Source organism: Pempheris klunzingeri, chromosome 14, assembly GCF_042242105.1.
Source record: "Pempheris klunzingeri isolate RE-2024b chromosome 14, fPemKlu1.hap1, whole genome shotgun sequence".
In the NCBI taxonomy this organism is placed as follows: Eukaryota; Metazoa; Chordata; class Actinopteri; order Acropomatiformes; family Pempheridae; genus Pempheris; species Pempheris klunzingeri.
In genome coordinates this window covers 11,349,361-11,375,294 of record NC_092025.1, presented here as the reverse complement: position 1 = coordinate 11,375,294, position 25,934 = coordinate 11,349,361, and the positions used below count along the sequence as shown (strand labels likewise).

At 39.2% G+C, this 25,934-nt stretch overlaps 1 protein-coding gene across 1 annotated transcript in view; it reads left to right on the top strand.

Annotated features, from left to right (window-relative positions):
* Positions 1-19,425, top strand: part of LOC139213044 (ryanodine receptor 1-like) — a 48,205-nt gene extending 28,780 nt beyond the window's left edge. The window contains exons 76-107 of the mRNA XM_070843652.1: positions 389-501; positions 584-680; positions 776-885; positions 990-1,041; positions 1,141-1,233; positions 4,180-4,279; positions 4,378-4,457; positions 4,575-4,651; positions 4,757-4,830; positions 5,909-5,926; positions 7,312-7,392; positions 7,507-7,595; positions 7,998-8,126; positions 8,208-8,312; positions 9,996-10,001; positions 12,159-12,240; positions 12,338-13,659; positions 14,340-14,422; positions 14,850-15,009; positions 15,105-15,191; positions 15,331-15,603; positions 15,777-15,907; positions 16,055-16,097; positions 16,177-16,310; positions 16,419-16,479; positions 16,590-16,736; positions 16,818-16,952; positions 17,038-17,194; positions 17,795-17,859; positions 17,951-18,051; positions 18,160-18,211; positions 18,353-19,425. Of these exons, the coding sequence (XP_070699753.1) occupies positions 389-501; positions 584-680; positions 776-885; positions 990-1,041; positions 1,141-1,233; positions 4,180-4,279; positions 4,378-4,457; positions 4,575-4,651; positions 4,757-4,830; positions 5,909-5,926; positions 7,312-7,392; positions 7,507-7,595; positions 7,998-8,126; positions 8,208-8,312; positions 9,996-10,001; positions 12,159-12,240; positions 12,338-13,659; positions 14,340-14,422; positions 14,850-15,009; positions 15,105-15,191; positions 15,331-15,603; positions 15,777-15,907; positions 16,055-16,097; positions 16,177-16,310; positions 16,419-16,479; positions 16,590-16,736; positions 16,818-16,952; positions 17,038-17,194; positions 17,795-17,859; positions 17,951-18,051; positions 18,160-18,211; positions 18,353-18,448 (4,353 nt within the window). The 3' untranslated portion in view covers positions 18,449-19,425. The remainder of the gene's footprint in view (positions 1-388; positions 502-583; positions 681-775; positions 886-989; positions 1,042-1,140; positions 1,234-4,179; positions 4,280-4,377; positions 4,458-4,574; positions 4,652-4,756; positions 4,831-5,908; positions 5,927-7,311; positions 7,393-7,506; positions 7,596-7,997; positions 8,127-8,207; positions 8,313-9,995; positions 10,002-12,158; positions 12,241-12,337; positions 13,660-14,339; positions 14,423-14,849; positions 15,010-15,104; positions 15,192-15,330; positions 15,604-15,776; positions 15,908-16,054; positions 16,098-16,176; positions 16,311-16,418; positions 16,480-16,589; positions 16,737-16,817; positions 16,953-17,037; positions 17,195-17,794; positions 17,860-17,950; positions 18,052-18,159; positions 18,212-18,352) is intronic.
* Positions 19,426-25,934: the final 6,509 nt, after the last annotated feature.

Here is a 25,934-nt window from a genome sequence, read left to right as displayed (position 1 = left end):
GTGAACTTCACATACTAAAGAACAGCAAAATGATGCTGCCTTACAACTAACGATACAGCAATAAATCCCTACTAATTTTCTTAGAGAAACCTTAGTAATTAATGCAGTATGAACCAATACAGCGAATAAAACAAAGTGATTTTATTCAAGTTAATGTCAGCAAAGCTTTAATTCAAACTTTACCGTCATCATGTTTTTTTTAACTACAGGTTTCTAGCATATGTTTTGGTGCTCAAAATATTAAACTAACATGATGCAGATGTTGAAGGGAAATCAGTTGAAAAACTATTAACTACAGTTCGACTTAAGGCTTTTCAAGCTTTACATAAAAAAGTTTCCATATCAATTCTTTTGGCCACTTTGCGAATGTCTACCTTCTCTGGTATAGACGGAGCACCCGTTTAAATCCAAGAAGATGGTGTGGCACAAACTGTTGTCCAAGCAGAGGCGCAGAGCTGTGGTCGCATGTTTTAGGATGACGCCACTGTACAACATCCCAAGGTGAGAAGGCGTTCACAAAATAACTACGGCACATGTATAGAACCGCACATACAAGTGAAATGTTTTGTTTTTTGATCTGCAGGCACAGAGCTTCAAACATGTTCCTTGAGGGGTACAAACGCAACTGGCTTCACACTGAGGGTTACTCATTTGAAGACAGGATGATAGATGACTTATCTGTGAGTGTCACCTCACATCTGTTTCGTGTGGAATTGTTTCTTCTTTTTTTTTTTCTGTGACATAACTTACCCTTTCCTCTCACGATGCATCCCAGAAAGCAATGGAGCAAGAAGAAGGAGATGAAGAGGAGGAGAAAGAAACGAAGCCAGATCCCCTCCACCAGCTTATTCTCCATTTCAGTCGCACCGCTCTAACAGAAAAGAGGTTAGATAGGTTCTCGCTCATGCAGCGACACTGAGATGTAGTAGAAGCTCGCAGCAACATGTTATTCCTAAACCACCAATTGTCTTCTCTTGTCCCCATTTCAGTAAACTTGATACTGATCATCTTTATATGGCATATGCCGACATTATGGCAAAGGTGAGTCATTGCAGAGGGTTTCGGCCATGATATGTTTGCTATGTGCATAAAGTACTTTGAAATGCTCATAATTCTTTCTTTTCCTCTCCATTTATTTAGAGTTGCCATATTGGTGAGGAAGAAGAAGGGGGAGAGGAAATGGTGGAAAATGCTGAGGATGAGATGTCCTTTGAGGTGCGACAGTCAGAACTGGTAATGGGCGGCCAGGGGCTAGGGACCAGGAACACAGTGGAGCGGTAGCTCTCGATGCATTGAGTGACGTCATCATCGGCACATTACTTCACTACCACATCTCTCTCTCTCTCTCTCCTTCTTTGTTTCGTCTCGGTGCCTCTGTCTGTTCTGTCTGCGCTCTGTCTCCTCCTGTTCGTATGCTGTGCTTCATTCATTGTGAGTTGCTTGATTTAGAAACTGAAAGCTCCAATCCAGAGTTTTTTCTTACTATATCATTTACGATACGTTTCCTAATTGTTTCAAACCCCATTACTACTTGAGACAAAAAGTTATTGTTCTACAGTTTTTAACAAGCACTTATATTATGTGCCATTTAGTGATTACTGGAAGACTTATTGGTCCTGTTAACACTTTTTTTTTTCCTTGAATCTGGATTGGGTCTAATTAGATTCAATTAATTTAACATCACCAATAATATTAATAATAATCAAAATAATAAATGCCACACCAATAATAATGCACTTTTTAACATCAACTCAGCTAGATGTACAATGTAAACCACTGTAGTTTAAGTTATGAAAATCGAGCATTGTGTAATGAAAATGTAGATTTTTCCCGTTTACACTGCGTAGCCTATCGCACTGTATTTGTCTAGTTTGACTCTGAGCGGCTCATTGAACTGGAGCACACTGACAGGGCTTTTTATACTTTATGATTTACTGTGAAGGGCGACACCAGCTGCCACTGTGCAGGCCTTCACTGCATTCCTTGTGACAAGTTTCGAAGTCTCACACATTGTACACGTTGTTAGACGCAGTGCTGACTTCACAACTGGAGCTGATCTGTTAAAGATGGGTTATTGACCCATAAACCATTTTTGTGCTTTGTCAACTCTGATTGCCGCTTTAAAACACTAAAAAGTATTTATAAATTCAAAAATGCCTTGAAAATGGTTTAGGGCTTATATCAAACTGGGGAGTTAGACATGCTAAAAGGCTGTACAAGGCCAGGAGATGATATTGGATGTGTTTTTAAAGGCCATTCAAATTCGAATTCTCAACTGTGAATGATTATGAATGAGATTTAACACAAACTAATAGATTAGTGATGTCATTCCTCCCAGTTTATATAGCTGTCCCATTTGTCTTTCTTTCTGTCTCTTTCCCCATCGCTCCATGTAATCCCTCTCACCCTCATAACACCGGCCTTTATTAACTGAATGCCACTGATCAATGTTCCCATCCCCCACTCACATAGCATACTGACAGACTACAGCGAAAGCCAGTATAGAACATTCAGCGTTAAAAGCATTCACACACACATAGTCATGGTTTTAAAAGTCAATTCACACACATCGCACAGTGCATATCAGGTTTCATTAGATAGTCAGGGACTGCAGTGTAAGTTTGAGGTCCAATTCCACGACACATAGTGGGTAGAGCATGGCCAGGCATACATGGGTGGGTGGGAGGGGGGTCTGGCCGTGGGACGGGAGGGAGGGAGCCCGAGGGTGGAGGGTTGTTTTAGGGTCACACAATGTTGGATGCTATAAGTTGATATGTGATGTGGCTGAACAGAGGAATGTCAATTTGTCCTCTGGATTCAGAGATATTCATTTGATTGCCATTTTCTTTCTTTGCTGTAAATGGCATGCCATTCCTAATCGGCTCAGTGCTATAAATTTACAGCCAGAGAAGTGTTTTTGGGTTTTTATATTATTTTTCATGAATATTTTGAACAATATCTTGACGCAAAGTCACACTACTATGAAATGCCAAATATGTCCAATACAGAGAGATTACAGCTCTTGTCCAAAATATCTTATTTGCAGGACTGCTGCAATAAGGATACTTTGGTGAGACATATGGCTAAAATGCTAAACCAGTGGGGGTGTTTCCTGTAGTCTAACGCTTGCTCCAGATAGCAAACGTGAAGAAATAGAGTAACAACTCCATGACTAATAAAGTGGGGTGACAGAATGTGTGCAAGAGCCAAACAGGTACTGTAAATGGACAGTAGAAACCCATAATGAAAATGCTGCCAGTGCCAGAATATTTTCATAGAAGAGAAAAAGCATGATGTGTTATTTATAAGTAAATAATAATAAATTATTAGATACTTTCTCTTTAAATATCACTTTATTTGTGTATAGATACATGATGTTACAATCATGGAGCATTTTAGAAAAAAATGGTAATTAATGGTTGATTAGACAGTAATAAGGTGAAATGCAAGGGACCTGAGTGAAAGGAGAGTGAATGTGAAAGTAAACTGAGAATATGAGTGGATAGAGTGGACAACTTTTTGAATGAACACCTGGAGCGGGCTGCACCAGCAACGTGAGCAGATGATCCTTAACAGTGCAGATACTACTAAGTTATTCCTGTATTTACAAAAGATATATCTGTTGTGCCTCTAAAACGGTAATGGAATGGAAGTTATGCTATTATTTCTTGTCACAGTGACTTCCTGTCCACTTATTACGCTGCTGTGTTCCAGACTCGATTCTGATTGGTCAATCACAGCTTTCCACGGTGTGTTATTTCTGTACAGCAGACCGTTCCTGTCCCTTCAGTCCTGCATCACCCTGTTGGGGTTCGTGGAGCAATAATGACCTGCTCTACATTATCCCTCACATATTTTACTGCTCTTACTTAGACAATGCTATAGATGTTTCCTATCAACCAATTTATATATTTTTTAAGTCTTTACTATCTATGACAAATAGCTTAAATGGCACAGCCCGATTTAGTGAAACTAGTAGTTACTAAGAATTTAGGAAAGATTTACTGTTCAAACTTAGATATGGATTTATAAATGGGTGGTGCAGCCCAATCCTGTTGTGTTTTAGACCACCACTTACTATTTCATCAATCTGGCCTTAGAAAGTCCACTCTATCTATTTAAATTCTGAATGTGAAGTAGAACAGCATCTAATGCTCATAATGTTTACGCCCACCATAGGAAAAAGAAATGGAGAAACAAAGGCTCCTGTACCAACAGTCCAGACTTCATAATCGCGGTGCTGCAGAGATGGTCCTGCAAATGATCAGTGCCTGTAAAGGTAGTCATGCTTCTTTCTGCACTTTCTGCCTGCCAACCTGCCTGCACTGTGATTCAGGTTACCCTTACTAAGGTCATGACTTTGTCTTTTTTTTTTAGGTGACACTGGCCCAATGGTGACCACAACCCTCAAGCTGGGTATCTCTATCCTTAACGGCGGAAACAGTGAGGTTCAACGGGTATGTGTTCTGAAAACAGATGATGATGTCATTTTGAATTTGAAGTCACCTTTAAATGTATTATATTATTATATTGTATTATTATTATTATATGTATTAACCACTCTTTTTTGCCAGAAAATGCTGGAGTACTTAAAGGATAAGAAGGATGTAGGCTTCTTTTTGAGTGTCCAGGCATTGATGCAGACTTGCTGGTCAGTTTTCAATCCATGAACACAACGTACAACTTTTACTTAAGTAACTAAAGTGCATTCATTTGAGGGGTCGGGAGTCTCAGAACTGGTTTATGTCCTCTGCAGTGTCCTGGATCTAAATGCCTTTGAGAGGCAGAACAAGGCAGAGGGGCTGGGCATGGTTTCAGAGGAGGGAACTAGTAAGTCTCCACACTCTTTTTAAAAGCCATTGTTTAATATTTCCACGTAATGGATTACACTATTGAATATACTTAACCCACCTGACTCATTATGCAATGAAGAACACAATCACCAGTGATGGGATACATGTGAAAATGGCACATAGTTTGTCTGAATGACGAATCAAATGCAAATATAAAGACTGCCTTGCTCCTGTGAGCAACATTTGCTAAGCCCACATGGAATATATTTAACAACCTTTCATTGTAGGTTGCCTAAACACAATCTAACCAGATGCAGTTCAGCATTTGGTTATGTTAGATTGGTAACTGTGCACAGCAAGTAAACCCAAATAAGCTAAATGAAAATCATGCTTATTTGATGTAGTTTGAAATCAGCTCTACATGTGCAGGAGCTGTGGGTGTCTTCACTTGACTTGAGCACTGTGAATGTCCAAAGAATTCACAAATACGCTCAGCTTGTGTCAGATTAGAGACAATCTGCACCAAAAACACCAGGGAAATCATATTTTTGAGCACAATCATGCATATTTTGGATGGATGATCATGGAGCAGGCTACACTTGAGCCAGAATAGTCAATATGTGAGTTTTTGTAATTATTATTGTAAATAAGATATTTTCCTCTTCACAATTAACATAGAAAATAAATGAATCAATCGATATAGGACTTCAATTAATATATAAGTAGAACACATTTCAAGCATCTATTAATTAATCTTCCATCTGCAACATTTACTGTACAAATGTTCATTTAATTGAATGATTAATTTCCTAACATTGAATATCATTAACACTTGGATAACTATTGAAGATAGGATTAGATTTAAGGATTTTTAGTTTAAATTGGATCAGTTTAAGTTTGTTCGTCAGTATGTGACTTGTTTGACTTCACCTACTCTTTTACCAACTTTTTGTGGAGGTTCATTTGAAATTCTACCTGAATGAATTTGCCAAGGAATGTTGTTAATCTCCCCCTCCTCATCTCTTAGTCCTCTACTGTTGTCAACACACTGATCCTCTCTCCCTTCCCCACGATCACTGCCACCTCTCCCTTGTCCCTCCTTTCATGGTCCTCAGACTTGAACCTAGATCGGGGTAAATCATGTTTCTGTCCATCTGCCTCTCTGCTCTCTTATTCCTCTTACTCTCCTCTGCCCCTGTCGCTCCATCACTTCTTTATCTTTATCTAACACTTTCCACCAATTCCACCAAGAGAGGATTGGATGCCTCTGTCCATCTTTCATGTTTCCATAGCTAGAGCCCCCACCTCACGTGTCTTGTTCATTTCAGAACTTCAGTGAATGGAATCTGATCTTTTCTGCTCATGAAAAACTACTCTGGGTGAAACCTTCATTAAAAATATTTGTCATGAACATTAATGGAGCTCCTCATCTCACAACTTTAATAACTTCTTTCACATTTGTCAGTCACATCATTTGTAGAGAGTTCTTATCTTGGAAACTGCAGTCAATCTTAATGAATTTGCATATTGGTGCAGACAAATCTATCAGGATATTACCTTATAGCATAATCTCTTCAATTAAACAGAGCACTTGCAAGTCTGTAGGAAGTAGGAAGTCAGTTTCTCTGATGTACTAGATTATATCATGCACTGGATTTCCTTCAACATTGTGATGGACAGTGTCCCAATCTCTCTGACATTTAACTCTGCTGCATTAGAGCAAAGTTGGTGTGTGCTGCATGATTCTGTGTCTGTGCGTCTGTGTGTGTGTCCATTAGGGCCAGTGGTGGACTGGGAAGGCCACATAGAAGTAGATATACATTTTTTTGTAGAATATTTGAAAATGGTGCAGTGATTTTATGTATGGGCTGATACACACCTAAAATGCTGATTTTCTCTTATCTTTTACATTGTTTAAACATTATTTGGAGAAAAAAAAAATATAATAAAATGCACAGGTTGATTAATCAGCCCTACAGTAAAACTCCAGAAGCACCAGTTCACCCCTGAGAATTGTGTTGTTTTAACTTTAATGCCGTCTTTCTATCTGTACAACCGAGCATTAGTTTTGTCTGCTTAGTTTATACATGTTGTTAGTGCAACTTGTACGTCTGATATGTTTCTGTGTACAGTTTTTGTTCTTATGTTAACTGTGTGCATGTGAGGCTGATGCCTCCTGTGTATGTTGTTTGACATGTGATTGTATGTCAGACTACAGTCATTTGTATTCGTTCTATTAATATTATTTATGCCATTTATTTAGTCTGACACATTATTTAGTTTATTGTAAAAAGCAACAGTCAGAGGTCAGAGGTGGTTATTGCAGAGTGTGTGACTAAAATCCATTGAGATATGATGGTAAGTTGAGAGATGAATTTTATTCACGATCCTCACACTGCATATACTCAGGCAATCTGGTTCAGTAACTACCAGTAAGACCTTTTTACCATTGTATTTAGTCTGATCTCAACCCGATGGATGTAACTTGACACTTTTGTTGATTTAATTTTTTTTTCAGATGAGAAAGTGATGTCAGACGACGAGTTCACCTGTGACCTCTTCCGTTTCTTGCAGCTGCTTTGTGAGGGTCACAATAACGGTGAGAGTGGCTCACATTTGAATTGAGATTAAAATCAGATTTAAACCAGGTCATAAATTTGATGAAGGCAAACATTGTTAAATGTTACTAAAAATGATTTCTATTTTGCTGCAGATTTTCAGAACTACTTGCGGACTCAGACAGGCAGCACAACTACCATTAACATCATCATCTGTACCGTAGATTACCTCCTCCGACTCCAGGTGCAACTTTTAATGCAGCCTAAAGATGGTGCAGTTGATAAAGATTAGAAATACAAGTTAGACAGGCCATATTGGGGATTGAATTTGTAGCAATTTTCAACTTTTCTGCACAACTTTGCCTTCGATCATGAATTTTCAGTCATTTTATAGCTTCCAAAGGCTTTTTATTGGGTAGCTCAGATAATCAAGAAAGTCAGATGATCGGGACACTGTAAGTACTTCGTATATAGTATTTTAAATGCGGTATTTTTAAGTGTTTAATTAAGAAGGGATTTACATGCCAGTTAGACCTTTTACCCTGATAAAAAAAAAAAAAGTCTCATTACAATAAAACATAGTAAATAAAACAAGTATTTTTATGTGTAGAAACACTCTGCTTACCTCTCATTTCTTTCAATCAAGGAGTCTATCAGTGATTTCTACTGGTATTACTCTGGCAAGGACGTCATTGATGACCCTGGCAAAAAGAATTTCTCCAAAGCTATGACAGTGGCAAAGCAGATTTTCAACAGTCTAACTGAATATATTCAGGTAAAAATTTGAACAAATCAGGCAACAACACCAGCTGGTTGTTTGTTTACTCTGTATGTAACACACGGCTTCTCTCTTCAGGGCCCTTGCACTGGCAACCAGCAGTCCCTGGCCCACAGCAGGCTGTGGGATGCTATTGTCGGGTTCCTTCATGTCTTTGCCCACATGATGATGAAGCTGGCGCAGGTACGCACATATGATTCAACTATAAATTATTCTTTTCACGTTGAAAATGTCTAAAATAAAGGAAACACAAAGTCAGTGTTGCCTCTCTGCAGCTTCACATGTGGACTGAGCTGCCTGACCTCAAACCTACACTCATATGATCAATATTGACAGAATAAATCTGTTACACAACTTTGATCTCATTAGATATTTCATTTTCAGTGACCATGGCAGAGATCGATAGTAACCATGAAAGGCACAATGCCCTTTAGATCAAAGTATTACCCCAGTTGTGCATTGGTGCTCATGTTGTGTGTGATTTTGGCTCTCTGTAGTTATGATGAGTGTTACAAAGTGAGTTAACATAGCACTTGTTGTTCATTATGTTAGTGGAAGACCACTAAATCACCACATCATTGCCAAGTCTTCAGCAATTTCTTTCTGTGCTTGTGCAGTTGAGTTCATTTCCACCGTGCAGATTTTAGATGTTGACAGTTTAAACCATACTACGGCTCGTTACATGTGCATGAAAAAAGGTATGCTGTCCAAGCTTAGTAGTAAAGCTTTGTTCAATAGGAGGCAAGTATACACTGCATAGTGTACAGTGCACCTCAACATTACATTTAGAGAGCAAAGTCACTTTGGATTTCTCCATTCTCCAAGTATTTCAATCTTTTATTTGTATCTCCAGTATGTGCTGGTTTCAGAGTGGTTCTTCACTCATTTATTCTCATTTATTCTGAATTGATGCCTTTTTCACAGAACTTTGACACGTCACAGTTGGAAAAGCACAGATTTGAATAATAAAATGACTGAGTACCATTTAGCAGCTTCAGTTTCAAGGTCCTGATAATGTGCATGAGGGCTCACTGTCACACTGTCTTACTGGGACACTTGAATAGAACATTGTTAATGTTATCGGTAACCTGTGCTTCTCCTACTATGACCTGTCAACATGTTTGCTCTAAATAAAAGGGCTTTGATATGCATTTAATATAATACATGTCATCAAATAACTTTTCTTCCATCCAGTTCTTTGCTGGATGGAAAAAAAGCAATTTGAAATATATATTAAGTGTTTTTAAATGTAAAATACACTTAAAGATCATTTAGCTGTTTAGCAGACCAACCTACTGTAACTGAAAATGTGGAATCACATTGATTCCCGACCACATGCTGCAACTTTGTCGCTACAAATGCAAAGTCAAAATACTTTGAGGGAAATCACATGACTTTTCCACTCTATACGGTGCAGTCATCCTCTGTAGATGACTGAGGCTAATGGCCTTTATTATTAGCACAGTGTTTTGCATGCATAACCCTTTAATCATACATTAAAGTTAAGAGTCGAGCCATACGTCATCCATAAGTTCCCAGCTCAGCATACGCTTAACGCATACGCACCTAACACAAAATTACTTTCCCGTGCGCTGTCCCTCTTGACCTGATTTTGTCACGAGTATCGGCTGTCCTGTTTTGCAGTCATCATATTTAAGAACACTTTGGTAAGCCAGTGAGCAGGGGATATTTTAGATTTGTAATTCCAAAAGGTAAACTGTGATGTATCATTTAAAATTTGTTTCAGTGTCAAACATAAGTATGTATGTAAGTAAGTAAGTATTTGAAAATGTAAAAATGTTTTGATTGTTTAACAACTTAATAATTCATTTATTATCTAAACTGTCTTCCACATGGTCAATGCAGGGTAAAGTATGTATTCATTTTATTTATCTATTAATGTGATATTGTGCTTACTAGTTTGTAATTTATTCAATGTTGGTTTCCCTTATCAGGATGCTTAATACCCACCTGCTTTTTAATAGGAAATAAGAATACTTGACTTGAAATGTCTTAGTCAGGGGTTTGTGTAATATGGAGGATCTAAAAGGCCCAAATTAAAACAATTCAAACACAGAAATAAAACTAAGTACAATACACATCGTTATTTGCAAATGTTAATGCAAACCACAGATGCAAGGGAGCAATAACAACGTTTAATCAATTTATTAAAGACACAAAGATAAATAACTGTCCATTTAACATGTGTTTTTATCTCATTTTGAAACACTGTGCATTACATACATTATAAAGACGTACTTAAGGAATGTGCATATCACTTTAATTCTTTGATTGATTTGTTTTTAAAAAAAAATCTAAATTAAAATTTCCACTGTATGCACCAGTTTTTTTTTTTATGCTGGCAGGCAGGTATGTATGTCAACAACCACATCCCATAACATCCCATCCCCAACAGAAGCTTGATTGTACACAATACAGTCATGTAAAACTCTAAAATATTGCACAGGTCATTAAAACATATATATGACGTTTTTAATACATAATGAAACGTTTTGCTCTCCCCAAAACCTTTTTTGTCTTTTTTTTCAATGTAAGCACCAATTTCTTATTTCATCTTTCAGCCGGAATTTCATGGGCATGTTGCATTTTATCATAGGTATGATCACACAGTTACAAAGCACATTATTATCAGGTGTGTGCGTCTTTTTCTAAACACTTAACTTATCACATTAGGCCACAGGGATAACATACTACCGCAGCAACATTTCCCTTACTACAAAACCTTATTAAGCAATTACCACAATGTACAGCACCAACATATATAACCAACAATATTATAATTAACAGCAAACATTCTTTCTTGCTGAATCAGGTAATTAATAACAATGAAGCAGGTGGCTATAAAACTTCCTGAGAGAGAGACTGACTTTTAACCTCCTCTGTTGGAGTATACACTTTAATATGAAATTATTTGGTGTTGCAATATACATGTTAATGTGACATCCACTTTGTGTGCACACATTTAACAGGGGTTACAGTTCTTTTGCCATCTTCATTCACTAATAATTAACCTGAAGGAGTATGCTTTTCATTTGTGCTGTGTTGCTTTGTGGCTTCTGTGTTGCTTTTGCTTTGGTTATAACTCTGTTTAAGCATTAATACAAGGTTAGTGTATATTTGTATAGTGTATACATATATTGGAGCTTGTATTCCATGGAATTCAACTCATCTGAAATGTCAATTCAAAAATCATAACGTCTGTTATGGCTCACAGCAGTCCATGGCCTATTTAGGATTAGGCTATGTGCGTCTGAACACAAATCTTACAAAGAGAATCAGACCAGGCCAGTGGCATCAGAAAGTATTTCTAACCAAAGACCGAGTTTCTTTTTCTCTGGATGAAGTAATAATGAAGTGAATAATGAATTAGCACGTGGTACAGTGTTTTGTTACAATGAAAACCTGTAGACCGGCGGAGACAACAGTGTTGCAGATGGACCGTTTATTTATGGGTTGACACAAGCCAATTTGGCTGCTCTGTCACAAAAGCTGTCATGAAGATTGAATCATTTCTTTAGATAGGAAAAGCTGACATTTTCACTTGTGCTTTTATTTCATATGCAAAAACATAATATAGAATAGAAATACTAATAATATAATTCTAATTAGGTAAGGAACAAATGTGTTGACACTAAAATGTATTTAAAGCTGGAGGATACCGCTTAAGTTTTTATTTTGAATTTCATGTTTTCCTAGTTATTTTCTACAAATTCTCCCAGCATGAGGGTCATGTTACTTAACGTCTCTTTGCAGCTTTCTCTTTGTTGTGAATGTGAGTGTATGCAACACTCAGTGTTTTGAATGTACCCCTCATGTCATAACAAGTACTTGGGTTACTATATGTTCAAATAATTTTGTGTGGTAACTGTTGAAGCTTCTGACTTGTGTTTTCCACTTCACCAATGACTATTGCATCTCTATACATCTATGTAATCCCCTAATATTTCCAAATGATAAAAGACTTGTTATCATTACTGTAAGATCTTTTGCATCTCTTTATGGTCACAGGACTCCAGCCAAATCGGTTTGCTGAAGGAGCTTCTTGACCTACAGAAAGACATGGTTGTTATGCTGCTGTCACTACTAGAGGGTAAAAGAGTTTTTATTCTGCAGTTTTCAGCAGTGTTAGTATCTTCCTGTCTTGTCTTTTTCAAACCTCTGTTTGAATTTTACTCTTCATTACTCAGGAAACATAGTAAATGGTACAATTGCCCGCCAGATGGTAGACATGTTGGTAGAGTCCTCCAGCAATGTGGAGATGATCCTCAAGTTCTTTGACATGTTCCTCAAACTGAAAGACATTGTGGCTTCGGATGCTTTCCGCGATTACGTCACTGACCCTCGAGGGCTGATCTCCAAGAAGGACTTCCAGAAGGCCATGGACAGTCAGAAACAGTACTCTCCTTCTGAGATCCAGTTTCTTTTGTCCTGCTCTGAAGCAGACGAGAATGACATGATCCACTATGAGGAGTTTGCCAATCGCTTCCAAGAGCCTGCCAAGGACATTGGGTTCAACATCGCAGTGCTGCTCACCAACCTGTCCGAACACGTCCCCCATGACACCAGGCTAAAGAACTTCCTAGAGCAAGCAGAGAGTGTGCTAAACTACTTCCGCCCCTTCCTGGGCCGTATTGAAATAATGGGCGCCAGCAGAAAGATTGAGCGCATCTACTTTGAAATCAGTGAAGTAAACCGCAGACAGTGGGAGATGCCCCAGGTCAGAGAGTCCAAACGACAGTTTATCTTTGATGTCGTCAATGAGGGCGGTGAATCAGAGAAGATGGAAATGTTTGTCAACTTCTGCGAGGACACCATCTTTGAGATGAATATAGCCTCACAAATTTCAGAGCAGGAGGAAGAGGAAAAGGGGGAAGAAGATGACGAAGGAGATGAAGGTGTAGGCGATGCAGGAGCAGGAGGGGGAGCAAGTGGAGGAGGTGATGAAGACAGTAACGGAGAGGAAGGGCAGCCTGAGTCAAGCTCTGCCTTTGCCGACTTCATAAACAGCTTTTTAAGCTTCCTCGGTATTTTCACCTTCCGTAATCTTCGCAGACAATATCGCAGAGTGAGAAAGATGACCATCAAAGAGATTGTAGTGGCTTTGTCCACTTTTTTCTGGACCATCCTAATGAGTATACTACACTTCATTTACAATGTGTGCAAAGGCTTCTTTATGATCATCTGGCAAACACTATTTGGAGGTGGCTTAGTGGAGGGAGCTAAAAATATCACAGTGACTGAGATTTTAGCAAGCATGCCAGATCCAACACAAGATGATGTGCATGGAGATGGACCGGGGGAGCCAGGGACAGGGGAAGAACAAGACACTGGAGGTGTAACGGACACTGGGGAGACTGGCAGTGGAGAGGAAGAAGAGGAGGATACCCAGGAAAAAGAGGGTGGAAGGATACCAGGTATGGATGCTCCAGGTGGACTTGGAGACATGGGTGTAGAGTCACCTGTTGAGCCTCCAACTCCTGAAGGAACCCCGATAACGAAGAGAAAAATGGTGAGTTTTTTGCACCTTAAATATGTAAATATTAGCCTTTAAACCCAAACATAATAAAGTACAGATTTATTGACAGTTAGCTGGATAGTGACCAAGACACTTTAGGGTTAACCCACATGAACTCATTTCAAATACAAGTGGCTCACTTTCTTAGAGGTTTCTTTAATGAGTGATAGAAGAGAACATGCAGGTTATTGTAAAATCGCTATGATCTGTTGGTTTAATTATCACAATTAAATTTCTGTAATGAAACATTGGCTATACTTACACCAGTACTAGTACTTATACTTATACTAATAAAAGTATGTAAAGAAAAAAGACCTAACCAGATTTAATATCAGCTACTATGAGCAAAAACAAGAAATAAACACAACTAAGAGTCTCAGTGTTAAAAAAAAACAATGGAGCCAGAACACAAGGCATTTGATTTGGCATAAAAATTAGAATTTGCCAAACTAAATATCTGCAGTTACTTGAATGAGTAGCTGCAGATATTAACGTTGCTGGAAATTGTTAACGTAAATAAAGCAGCTTTTTAGTATTTAAGTTTTAGTGAGGTTTCATTTTCTTAGTGGTCTCATTTAGAAGTCTCTTGAAAAAAAGAACAAAAAAAACGTTCAAAAAATAAGAAAGGCTAAAGAGTTGTGACCATTGCTTATGTTGCTTTTGTTTCATTAAAGCCACCAGAAGAGGCTGATACCACCCAAAAACCACCTGAACCTGTCCCTGTAGTGGAACCTCCTCCAGAGCCCGAAAAGGCTGAGTAAGGCTCCTGAGTTGTTGTTTTTTTTTCTTTTTTGCTTATATTTATTTGCTCTGGACATATATTCTCTCCGAATTTGTTGATAACAGACTATATTCAGTAGATAAGAATATTTTACTCAACAACTTGGTTTAATGTTCTCAGCTTTGGTACATGCCTTGAATTATTCCATACCGCAATTTCTGCTCAGCTTCTAAATGCTGCTTTACCAACATTACCACCAGTATATAATGTATACATTATATTTGTAGTATTACTATACAGTATAGAGCTGGGAGATGTGGAGAGGAGGGACAACTCAAACAGATGGCATATTCAAAGGGTTGCACAAATGCAGCTGTGTCAGCCTTAGTGCATCCTGACTTCATTTTGATGCTGATGAAATACAGAAATAAAGCAGCGGCCCTACTGTGTTTGTGGTTGCCAGTGTTGAAACTGGAGAGAAAGCAGAGAAAGAATCCAAGAGCGTAGAGGAAGAACAGCCAGAGCAGCGGAAGAAATCTGCAGCAAAAAAAGGGAAGAAGTCTAAAAAGGAGGAAGGTTTTCAAATCTGGACTGAGCTGGAAACCCAAAGAAATAAATTCATGGTAACTTATTTGTTATTATATTTTACAGAACTGATTTGCTGGCATCATTTCCATGTCACAAAGCACCCACCACAACATTCATCTCTCTTTTTTAGAACTACCTCTCCAGAAACTTCTACAACCTGCGTTTTTTGGCTCTTTTCCTTGCATTCGCCCTGAACTTCATTCTGCTGTTTTACAAGGTAAAAAGACAATATCATATTTGAAAGATTTGTGTTCCACACAATAATACATCAATATATATGTTTCCTAGTGTGACATGCTTGTATCAAAGGAAGTACCCATTACTAAGCTGCCTTGTCTCTATATTGTTCTGTTTAGGTGTCTGACACCCCGCCTGAGGGTGAGGAGATGGAAGGATCTGGACTGATGGAGGGAAGTGGGCTGTTTGAAGGCTCTGGGTTGTTTGAAGGCTCAGGGGAGGAGGCTGAGGGATCTGGAATAAATGACGGAGAAGATGAAGACGAGGAAGACGTCCCACTTTATTTCTATTTAGAGGAGAGCACTGGCTACATGCAGCCCACATTAGCCTTCCTTGCCATCCTGCACACAGTCATCTCATTCATCTGTATCATCGGTTACAACTGTCTCAAGGTACGACGGGCACACAGTAAACAACAGTTGATTTACTTTGTAAAACAGTCACCAGTCCTGAAAAACTGTTCTTGGACATGCTGCACCATGAAGCTTGTTCCGCCTCATACCAGAAATTAATTCCCCAAACTGGCATACCTCAGTTTAATAGCATTTGCAATTCTTTATCTCAGATTCCACTGGTGATCTTTAAAAGGGAGAAAGAACTTGCAAGGAAGCTGGAGTTTGACGGCCTCTACATCACTGAGCAGCCTGAGGATGATGACATTAAGGGCCAATGGGACCGACTGGTCCTGAATACACCGTATGTGGACAAAGAAATAATTTCTCTCCTATTAGATGCTTCTTTATAGCGTCAAGATTAAGTAGGGACACAAGAAAACTATTTTCAGCATGATGAACAGGATTTCTTTCTTGACTTAATAATGAATGATGTCCCGTTGTTTCACAGCTCTTTCCCAAACAACTATTGGGATAAATTTGTCAAACGAAAGGTGAGTTGTGTTTGATTTCGGTGGTTTAAACATGGGCTGTTGAGCGCGTGTTAATGTGTGATGTAATATCCGTGTCCAGGTTTTGGATAAGTATGGAGACATTTATGGCCGAGAAAGAATCGCCGAACTCCTGGGTGTCGATTTAGCTTCCCTGGATGTAAGTCAGCAACATGAGAAGAAACAGGAGGAACCAGACAACTCCGTGTTTGCATGGTATAGTATACGTTCAGCCAACAACGCTGTGCAGTGAGGCACATTAGATGGTGTTCTTCAACATTAAAACTAATAATTTAAAATGGATCCATTGCTGGATGTTTTTAGGGCGACCTCCATTGACATCAAGTACCAGATCTGGAAATTTGGCGTTGTGTTCACAGACGGTGTAAGCAAACCCATATTTATGTGTATTTTGCACATATCATACGATGTGAATATGACTTTACTCCAAGCAGAAAAGAAGGAGAAATAACCGTCCTTGTTATCTCTTTGTAGACTTTCTTGTATCTCTGTTGGTACACGATAATGTCTTTGCTTGGGCATTACAACAACTTCTTCTTCGCCTGTCACTTGCTGGATATTGCCATGGGTGTCAAGACTCTGCGTACTATCCTGTCCTCTGTCACACACAACGGCAAACAGGCAAGTGCAGAAAGAGCTCGGCACCATTAGTTTTTCCTCAGTTTGAATGTACTAACTCTGTTTCTTTCTCGTCTCCGCCAGCTCATGATGACAGTGGGCTTGTTGGCCGTGGTGGTGTACCTTTACACAGTAGTTGCCTTCAATTTCTTCCGCAAGTTCTACAACAAGAGCGAGGATGAAGATGAACCAGATATGAAATGTGATGACATGATGACTGTAAGTCACTCTTGATCTAAAAAAAAAAAGTACAATTTGACGCATTCATGTCTGCACCAAATGACGTGTTTCCTTTACCTTACAGTGTTACCTGTTCCACATGTACGTGGGTGTGCGTGCTGGCGGAGGCATTGGAGATGAGATCGAGGATCCTGCTGGAGATGAATACGAGCTTTATCGAGTTGTCTTTGATATAACTTTCTTCTTCTTCGTCATTGTCATTCTTCTGGCCATTATTCAGGGTAACTTTTTAAACGCCATGTCATTGAATGCTTACATCAATGTGATCTTGCATGTAAGGAAAAAGCACACGAGGAGCTTTAGGAGACTTTATTTGCACCCAGGGTGGAATAGCCAATGTGGTTATTAACACCCAGGTGTATGTTGGAAAAGCTATATACTGTGTTTAATGTAAACTACATATTATATTTATTTCCCACTTTGCGCTTTCAGTCTTGAGGCAAGTACCTGGCATGTGGTAGAATTTTGCCCTCAGGGCTTTTTATCAGAAAATCGCTGCTCATGTCTTCTGTGAGACCAGAAGTCAATGCTGACTTATTATTTAACCCAAACCATGATCTTTCCCCTACACCTAACCAAGTAGTCTTGGTGCCCTGAAAATTGAAAATGATAATAAAAAAAACTGTAAATGATAAGTCAACTAAGTCTAAAAATAAAACGTAAAAGTAAAAGTCTATGTTGACATTTGTTTTCATGCAGGACTCAAACCCCAGTCTGAAAGGCTTGACTCATTTCCTCGTCCCCGCGCGAACTCCTTGTACTGCATCATGGTGTAAATAGACACTCCGATTTAATAAACACCTCCATTTGTGTTACTGTAGGTCTGATCATTGATGCCTTTGGAGAGCTCAGAGACCAACAAGAGCAGGTCAAGGAAGACATGGAGGTACAGAATAACATTTTAAGTTTACCGCTGTACCTAATATACTGCTTGCACAGAATGGCTTTAATCCTCATCACTGTTTTTTTTTGAACAGACAAAATGCTTCATATGTGGCATTGGAAGCGACTACTTTGATACAACACCACACGGCTTTGAGACCCACACTTTTGATGAACACAACCTGGCCAATTACATGTGAGTGTACTTCCTCTGTGTTACAGCGTGTGCACGTGCAAATGAGAGAATAAATAAATCAATACATTTCATAAATAATGAAATAATAAATTTGTGAGTCGCTTTCAGGTTCTTTTTAATGTACCTCATCAACAAAGATGAGACAGAGCACACCGGGCCGGTAAGTCTGCATTGTTTTATTAACGTTTTTTCATTATAGTTTTTTTTATAGATTTGTTCAAGTAGTAGGATTTTCACTTACTGTTCATTTCAGTGTCTTCTCTCATGCTGTGAATTCTTGTTCTTACATTCTCTGCTTTAGGAGTCGTACGTGTGGAAGATGTATCAGGAGCGTTGCTGGGACTTCTTCCCTGCTGGGGACTGTTTCAGAAAGCAATATGAGGATCAGCTTTCTTAGCCTTTACTTTACACACATACAGAAGGGAAAATGGCAAATATTGAACTCCTTCTTGTGTTCCTGACACAAGCTCCTGACAAAACTCACAACAAACTGATTTTTGTCGTGGAAAATTGAACGACTAACAGCATGAAAATTACTGGGAACTTTGGTGACGTCCAAGCAGAGCAATTGTACAAAAATGTCATCCTGGCAAGAAGTTACAGTGTCCTTGAAGTGGGTGGCACCAAACTGACAGTAAAGAAAGTTTTTTATATGCAAATGGGTTCACAGCAAGTTTAAAGTGTAGTCTGTGTAGTATGTATTTAATCATATACATAAATTAGTTATAATGTGTGGTCTGTTGAGGAGGGAAGCTGAGAATGTGATCAAGTGCCTAAGCAGTAACACAAGTTACATCCACCAGTGCATACGTAACAAAATGTAGTTGCTATGAAGTTAGCTTCACATTTTGCCTTTCTGTCATTACCCAATAGTTCAAATTCACTATGTATTTCATTTGTGATTATTGTATCACTTTAACTTTCACACAACATATTTATGTGTCTGAATGAGTGCTTTAGTTACTGTAGCTATAGTGGCTGATTTTAAATTATTTTATTTATTGTTTTTCAAGACAACTTAAAGTCTGATGATTAATAAATTCTTCTTCTTCTTACACTGTAATGTGACATTGATTTGATCTTGTACATTAGCCTCATAATGTATGGATAATGTGTGTGTGTGTGTGTGTGTGAGATCAGTAGACAGTGTCCTGTCTCAGAATCCTTCAGTGTGGGTCCTTATCTGCATCATTTACAGTATGGAGTCATTGACTGTCAATGACATGGCGGTCAGAAAGTATTAAAATGTACACAGAGGGTTATGTTATATAACCTGATATGTTTGAAGAGATCAGCAATTTTTACAGTTTCTTTATTCAACAATAGCAGGAAATGTTTGTGATAACAGTACTCAGTGTTGTTGTCTAACTAGTTAACAGTCAGGTAAATGTGAAGAATTACAGATGACAAGACTCAACGTGACCATAATTAGGCCATGTTGAGTCTTGTCATCTTTTCATGACTGTGGAGCAAAAAAAAAAAACAAAAAGAAGGAAACCAAAATGTAGGGCCACAGAGATGTTCTGCCAATCAGCCGATCAGCTGATCTCAACAGGTGTTTTCTGCACCATTTGGATTTGAATGAGAAGGCATGAGTCCAAGAGGTTTAGCGACAATGACTTTAAATTACTTTTAATTCTGTGTATGTAAAACTGAATTGACATTAAAGAAAAATAAAAAAAAATAAAAAAGCTGCTGAATCATGATGCTGATAAGTCATTTTCCACAGTAGCTCCGCACACACTACAGTTGTTTGCGTGTAAGATCTCATCGCAGCCCATTTTCGTAGCAAGCTGTTGAACTGTTGCCCTGTGGAACATCCAGGCTGAATGGGGATTAAGGCAGAGCATTAAAACTCACATTGAGCCTCATGTGCTTTTCACCCATCCTGTCCTCAAACATTTCTGTCCGAGCCTGTGCGACTGGGACACGCTTGGCTGTCAGCATGAACGTCTCGGGGATCCACCATGGGGTGCTCAGGATGTACGGTGAGCAGAACCTCTTCAACATTTACAGCTGTGGTGACTTTTTGTGAGCAAAATGATAAATTTCCTCTCTTGGAATAGAATAGTTTTGCAGTTTGTAGTAGATTTTATGGAAATTTCTTACATTGATTTTGGTGCAGTATCGAGCTTTTATGAATACTGATGTTTATTTTTCATCCTGTTGGAAGTGAGTAGAATTTTAATTAGATTCTGAATCATAAATGTGTTTTGAGGCTGAATAATTGTTCAGAGGGATGATGGATGTATTTTGTGTCTCGAGCTTTGCCCAAACTCATCACAGTCACTCATCACTCATCACTCCAAACATTACAACATGCTATGATAACAATCAATTAGTTAATTAGTTAGCAAAGCTCTTATGGCCACATATGACTTTGAGAAAAGAATCTTCATTTTCTACGCTGAATCATAAATTATGAACCAAGTTATCGGGATTTTGTGGACAGCTGTGTGGCAAACACATAGTCTCAAGATGTAGCTGAGAATACACTAAAAATATGAATATGCCTAAATCTTCACCCGATCTTGTAATTCCGGTATGAGCTTTAACAAAATGCATCCATGCGTTATAGAATGAGTACATCCAGATGTGCGTGTGTGTGATTATGCTACATCATGTACACACTGCTCAACAGTATCTGATTGGTCGAGCCTTACATCCGCAGGCCCTTGATCCTCCAACCATCTGACAGCCTCTAATCTGTGGGGATGATAGAATGACACAGTGTTCATGCTCTAATCCAGCTGTACACAGCTCACACTGCTGTCATGATCACGGTTACCATGCTTAATATTGTCAATAAGCTTTTGGGGTTTTTAGAAATTAGAACTATTTATCAGTGTATAATTTCTCCAACAAGTGCTATAGTTTTTCCCACCTTGCTTCTCCTATCCAGGTGGATTTATTTTCAAACAGTGGAAGAAGAGGTTTTTGCTCCTGACAGCTGAGGGCAGTCTTCTCGTGTGCCACGATGCATCGTCTCCCCCTGACCAGCTGGTGCTGTTGCAGAGCAGTTGTGAGGCAATTGTGGAAGGCAAGGACATCCTAGACCTGCCTAAGTTACCCTCCGGTGGATGCAGGGACTGCTGTTTTGCTCTGATACTGCCCCAGAATAAATATCTGCTACTGCTGGCAGAAACCTCTGCAGCCTGCAGGTCTGGTGGTCACTGTGCTTTCTCTTCTAAATTCTTTTCCTTGTTCCAGTAAAATCATATAGTGTCCACATCTTGAATTTAACCTAAAGTTTTGTGGTGTAATTGCTCCAGTTTACCACCAGTTACTCAGAAAAAAAGTATTTTGAGAAATGCACTTTTTCACATTTTTGCCATTTAGATAAAACCCCTGTTACCACTATCATGCCTAGAAGATTTTAAACAGGGTGAAACAGCTTAGACTGGCTACACCAACATGACGAGCATCTAGGATGCCAAAAAAAAGTCTGGCACGTAACCCTGTAAAACCCTGTCGTTTTTACTTTTCTGTTTTTGTGCGGAACAAAAGAGATAAAGTCTCAATTAGTGAGCTTTAGAGGTAGTGGTGGGTCGGTTTTTAAAGCTTTTGGACAGAGCCAGGCTAGTGGTTTACCTGTTTCCAGTCTTCTTATTTACACATCAAACTCTCATATACTCCACTTGTCGATTTGCATATATGATCCCCCCCAAAAAGCCCAATTCTAGCCCAGATTCTTATTTTCCACTCCTGCTTACCCTTTGTCTCAGTAGGACATCTCACACAGCTTACAACAATACCCAGCACTATGTAACAGAAAGTGTGCTCGACTTAGGCTGAAATGCTGCACATTCCATTCCTGCCACCCACCCAGTTATTTCAGTGGTGTGCACTTTCAATCGATGAATTGACGGATGGATGATTGGTATGAAGGTAATAACAAAATCTTTGTCATCACTTTTTAGTCAATGGCTGAATGTGCTGAAGAAAGTGAAAAAGGTGAGTTAATAAGATATATCTATATATATTAACATATATTAAGGTAATTGTTCTGGGAAATGTGCATACATAACAAGACCTAAAGGATAGTCTCTGAATGTTTAAACCTGGGCCCTATTTTAAATTATTTTAAGACTAGTAGGTGCAAAACGTTGTGTCTTGGCTGGCAGCGGTGAATGGCCTACAACAGTTGTAATGCAATCCTTTGTGTCAAAGAACATCCACTAAAAGTGCTTGTTTTTGTCAGTTACCGTTTCAAATTGTTATTTGATGTGCCTGATAACATTATGGAAAGGATCTCCACAGACATAGACCTGTAAGATCCTTTTTGTTAAAACAGAAACTTTAAAACCATTGACTAAAACAATATTTTCATCCTGCAAACACGAGATTTGCTGGTCTACTGATTCCTACTGATTCGGTCAGTTTGTTTGTGTTATTGTGTGCTTCAGAAATATCATGTTAGATCCGCAGCAACCCACCAAAGTCACACAATTACACAAACAAATAAACTAATCAAGGCAGTGATAGGCCTGCGACTCCTGTGTTCTGCATTTTAAAATGGTTGTTTTTGCCAATGGAGTCTGGTGGCTTTTGAAGACAAGTAGTGGCTGTTTCTGTTTAACCAAAAAGGATCTACAGGTAGGGATCCTTTCCACATTGTCAGATGCTTCGAATTCCTGTCGGTGGCAAAAACAAGCACTTTTGGAGGATGTGCTGTCGTGACTTAAGTTAGAATAAAGCCTCAGGCTGGAATCTGGAATCCATGAATGTACAAAATTAAGATCCAGTATATCTTATATATCTATATAGAGTAAATGTAAACTTTGTCATGCTTGTGAAACTAGATGAAATATCTGGATCAGTCAAAGTCAGTGAGATTCATCATCTGGGGACCTTGAATGTTTGTACAATCTTCCACATGGAAATCTATCCAATAGTTGATGAGACATTTCAGTCTGAACTGAGGCAGTGGCAGTTAAAGGTTTCTTAGTCATTTAATCAATCGTTGAATGAAATCCTTGTAATTCTTGGCAAACAGATATTTTTCCTAAATACTACTTTTATTTCTCACAGAGTCTCTCATCACCTCTCAGCCCTTGTAAGCGGCATCAGGTGCCACCACCATGCATTACTCTCAAAGATCTGGTGCCTGAGCAAATACTGGAGAAAGATCCACCAACCCCACCGGTCAGCGACACAGAGGCATCCTCCCCAGGGCCTACGACTTGTGCTTCCCCGAGGGAGCAAGGTGAGTTTCGGGTTTGTGTTTGTTTGTCTTATTCGTCTTATGTACAATCAGATCAAACATGTAGATTGTTGAAGATTTTGTAATGGTTTGACTTTGACGTTTTTTTTCTTCTTTTTAAACCACTAAATCCAACAGGCAGGAATTCTCCCCGTTCGAAGTATTACAAAGGAGGTGCTCATTCGGTAGGGTGTCTGCGCCACGGCACTATCAGTAATGCCCAGGCAGTGAGGGCGGTTTATCTGCTGATGGGAGGGGCTGCTGCCTCCTCTGCTATGGGTTACCTTGGCACATGCTCGCTTTCTAATCTAGAGGCCAAAGCTCCTGACATGCCACTCAACACGGATTTCTCTGGCATGGGACCGGCAGGAGCGTACCACGGTGGTGGCCCCGCCCTCGACTCCCCTCACTTTAACAGCTTTGACTTTGAAGTGGCAGACTCTGATTTTGATGCTTTTGATTGTGGTGGATTTACTTTCTAATGGTAAGCTGTGTGGAGGCTATGGATACGGTAAGCTTTGATGATGCTGAAAGCTTTCTTGATATTTCATCAAGATAAGTCAAAATGACAGAACTACATGTGGGCCTCCACTTCAAAATGCTGTCTTAGGATAGAAAGTGTAAGCAAACATAGTAAACTGTTGCCTATCTACACATTAGGCTGTTATAGACCAACAGTATCGTTTATTTGGAGCCATATTTTTGGCCACCAAGGTGAATTTAAGTCCAATATTCATTCTCTTTTAGCTCTGTTTTGGTCACTACCAACTCCTGAGGGAAATACCTGGCTCTGTAGCTGCTAAATGCATGTGACCATGAGTATAACTTTTTAGGAACAAGTGAAGTAAAGTAAAAAGTTGTTAACGTGTGATTTTGAATTCTTTAGTATTTACTGTGACGTGAAAAGGACATTGTGATGTGAATTAATGCAGAGATCATTTTGTGTATATTGCCCACCCCTTGTCTGTGCATTATTTGGCACGATAATTACATTATCGATATTATAAGTGATTGTGAATGTGATAAGAATGCATAAAATGCTATGTTTGTTTTTTAAACTGAGAGTTGTCAATTAGCCATGTGTTAAACTGCTATGGATGCTATGGAGACATTTTTAACATGACACACACTTGTGTACCATTTCTACATGATGTTGTAGGAGTATTATGTTTATTTTTATGTTTATTTTATACCCTTGGATGGGCCACAATCGTCCTGCATTCAGTTTTTCATTTAGTTACAGTTACAACCTCTGACTGTGGACAAATTAATTAATTCTTTTGAATCTCAGCATCATCCACTTTTGTGCATGTGTTGTGTTTCGTTCAATAAACCAGCTGTTACTGTGTTTTATATCTGTGTTAGCTTAAAAGCAAATGTATGTTCTGTCTACTTGAGCTTATTTCATGTATGTGAATAAAACTGATGTGGAAATGAGTCAGTTTTATTTGCTTTTCTTCATAGTTTTTCCATATATTTACTCAAACATAAATCAGTTGCTGATTAATGAATGCAATCCTAATAACTTGCTGAAACTGTGGTAGCCTCTGCAACACAGGGACACATCTGCAGGTTACAAGGAAGCAGCTGATGATGTGCATCAGTGAAAGGAGAGCCACAAGAATACAGTTCTGGTGTGGACTGTGTTCATTTCATCTCACCAGTTTTTCTACTGTTAAACTACTTAAAGACCCTGGACAAAGACCTACCAACTCCACTGGTCAGTGATACAGAGGAACTCTCCCTAGTGCTTCTTTTGTGCTTTTTTTATCTTCACAAATCTCAGTAAGCATTTAGACTTTACTGGAACTACTTTACTGTCATGTGTCACAGTCTACTGGAAAGACCATCTGCAATGTTACTTCTCAAGGAATGTCTTCCCTTGATGTTGGAGGGATGGGAAAGAATAGCATGGCCTCCTGCCTCTGATGGAGACAACTGCTTCCGGTCTATCATTACTGAAAGAGATTACAAGGCAACAGCCTTGACTGTGAGAGCGCTTAATGCCACCTCCATGTTGACTGTGGATACCTGTCTGCATGGTCAGCGCTGCGCTATCCAGACTACGGGGGAACGTATATCAATGTGAGGATGAAATAGCTCAAGCTGGCCAACTTGGCACAGCCATCCCCCGTGGCAGACTTTTGCCCAGGGGGCCTCCAGGGCTCCTACAGGTCTGTCTTGGGTTTGTTGTGAACAGGGAAATAATGTGGTAACACCGAGGCAGGGAATAAGGAATAAGGAAAAAATTTGCTTCCACACTTCCACTTTGCCCTTGGAAACAGCTCTTGTTCCTAAGTGTACATACATGCACAGTGTCATGTACATGTGGAAATACAGTTGTGCCTACAGTAAGTTAACCTCAGGCTCAGAGAGTCTGAGTTAAACATTAACCTGGCTAAACTCGTTTGTTCTGCACACACCCCCTGAGAGGTGTGAGAGCTGCTGCTGCTCAGTGACAGCTCTGGTTCAGCTAATTACCCAGCACAAAGCATCGCTCACAACCAACTCCCTGAGGAGCCGAAGACTGAGTGAGCCAGACTTAAGTGTCAGATCTCTGGGCCGGAAATACTGAAGCCGGGCAGCCTGTTCTCACTGAAAGATTCTCGTTCTTAGCAATGACTGTTCTAGTACGAATGAGATCGAAGGCTATCATGCCAAATTACTGGCGATTGTTAGT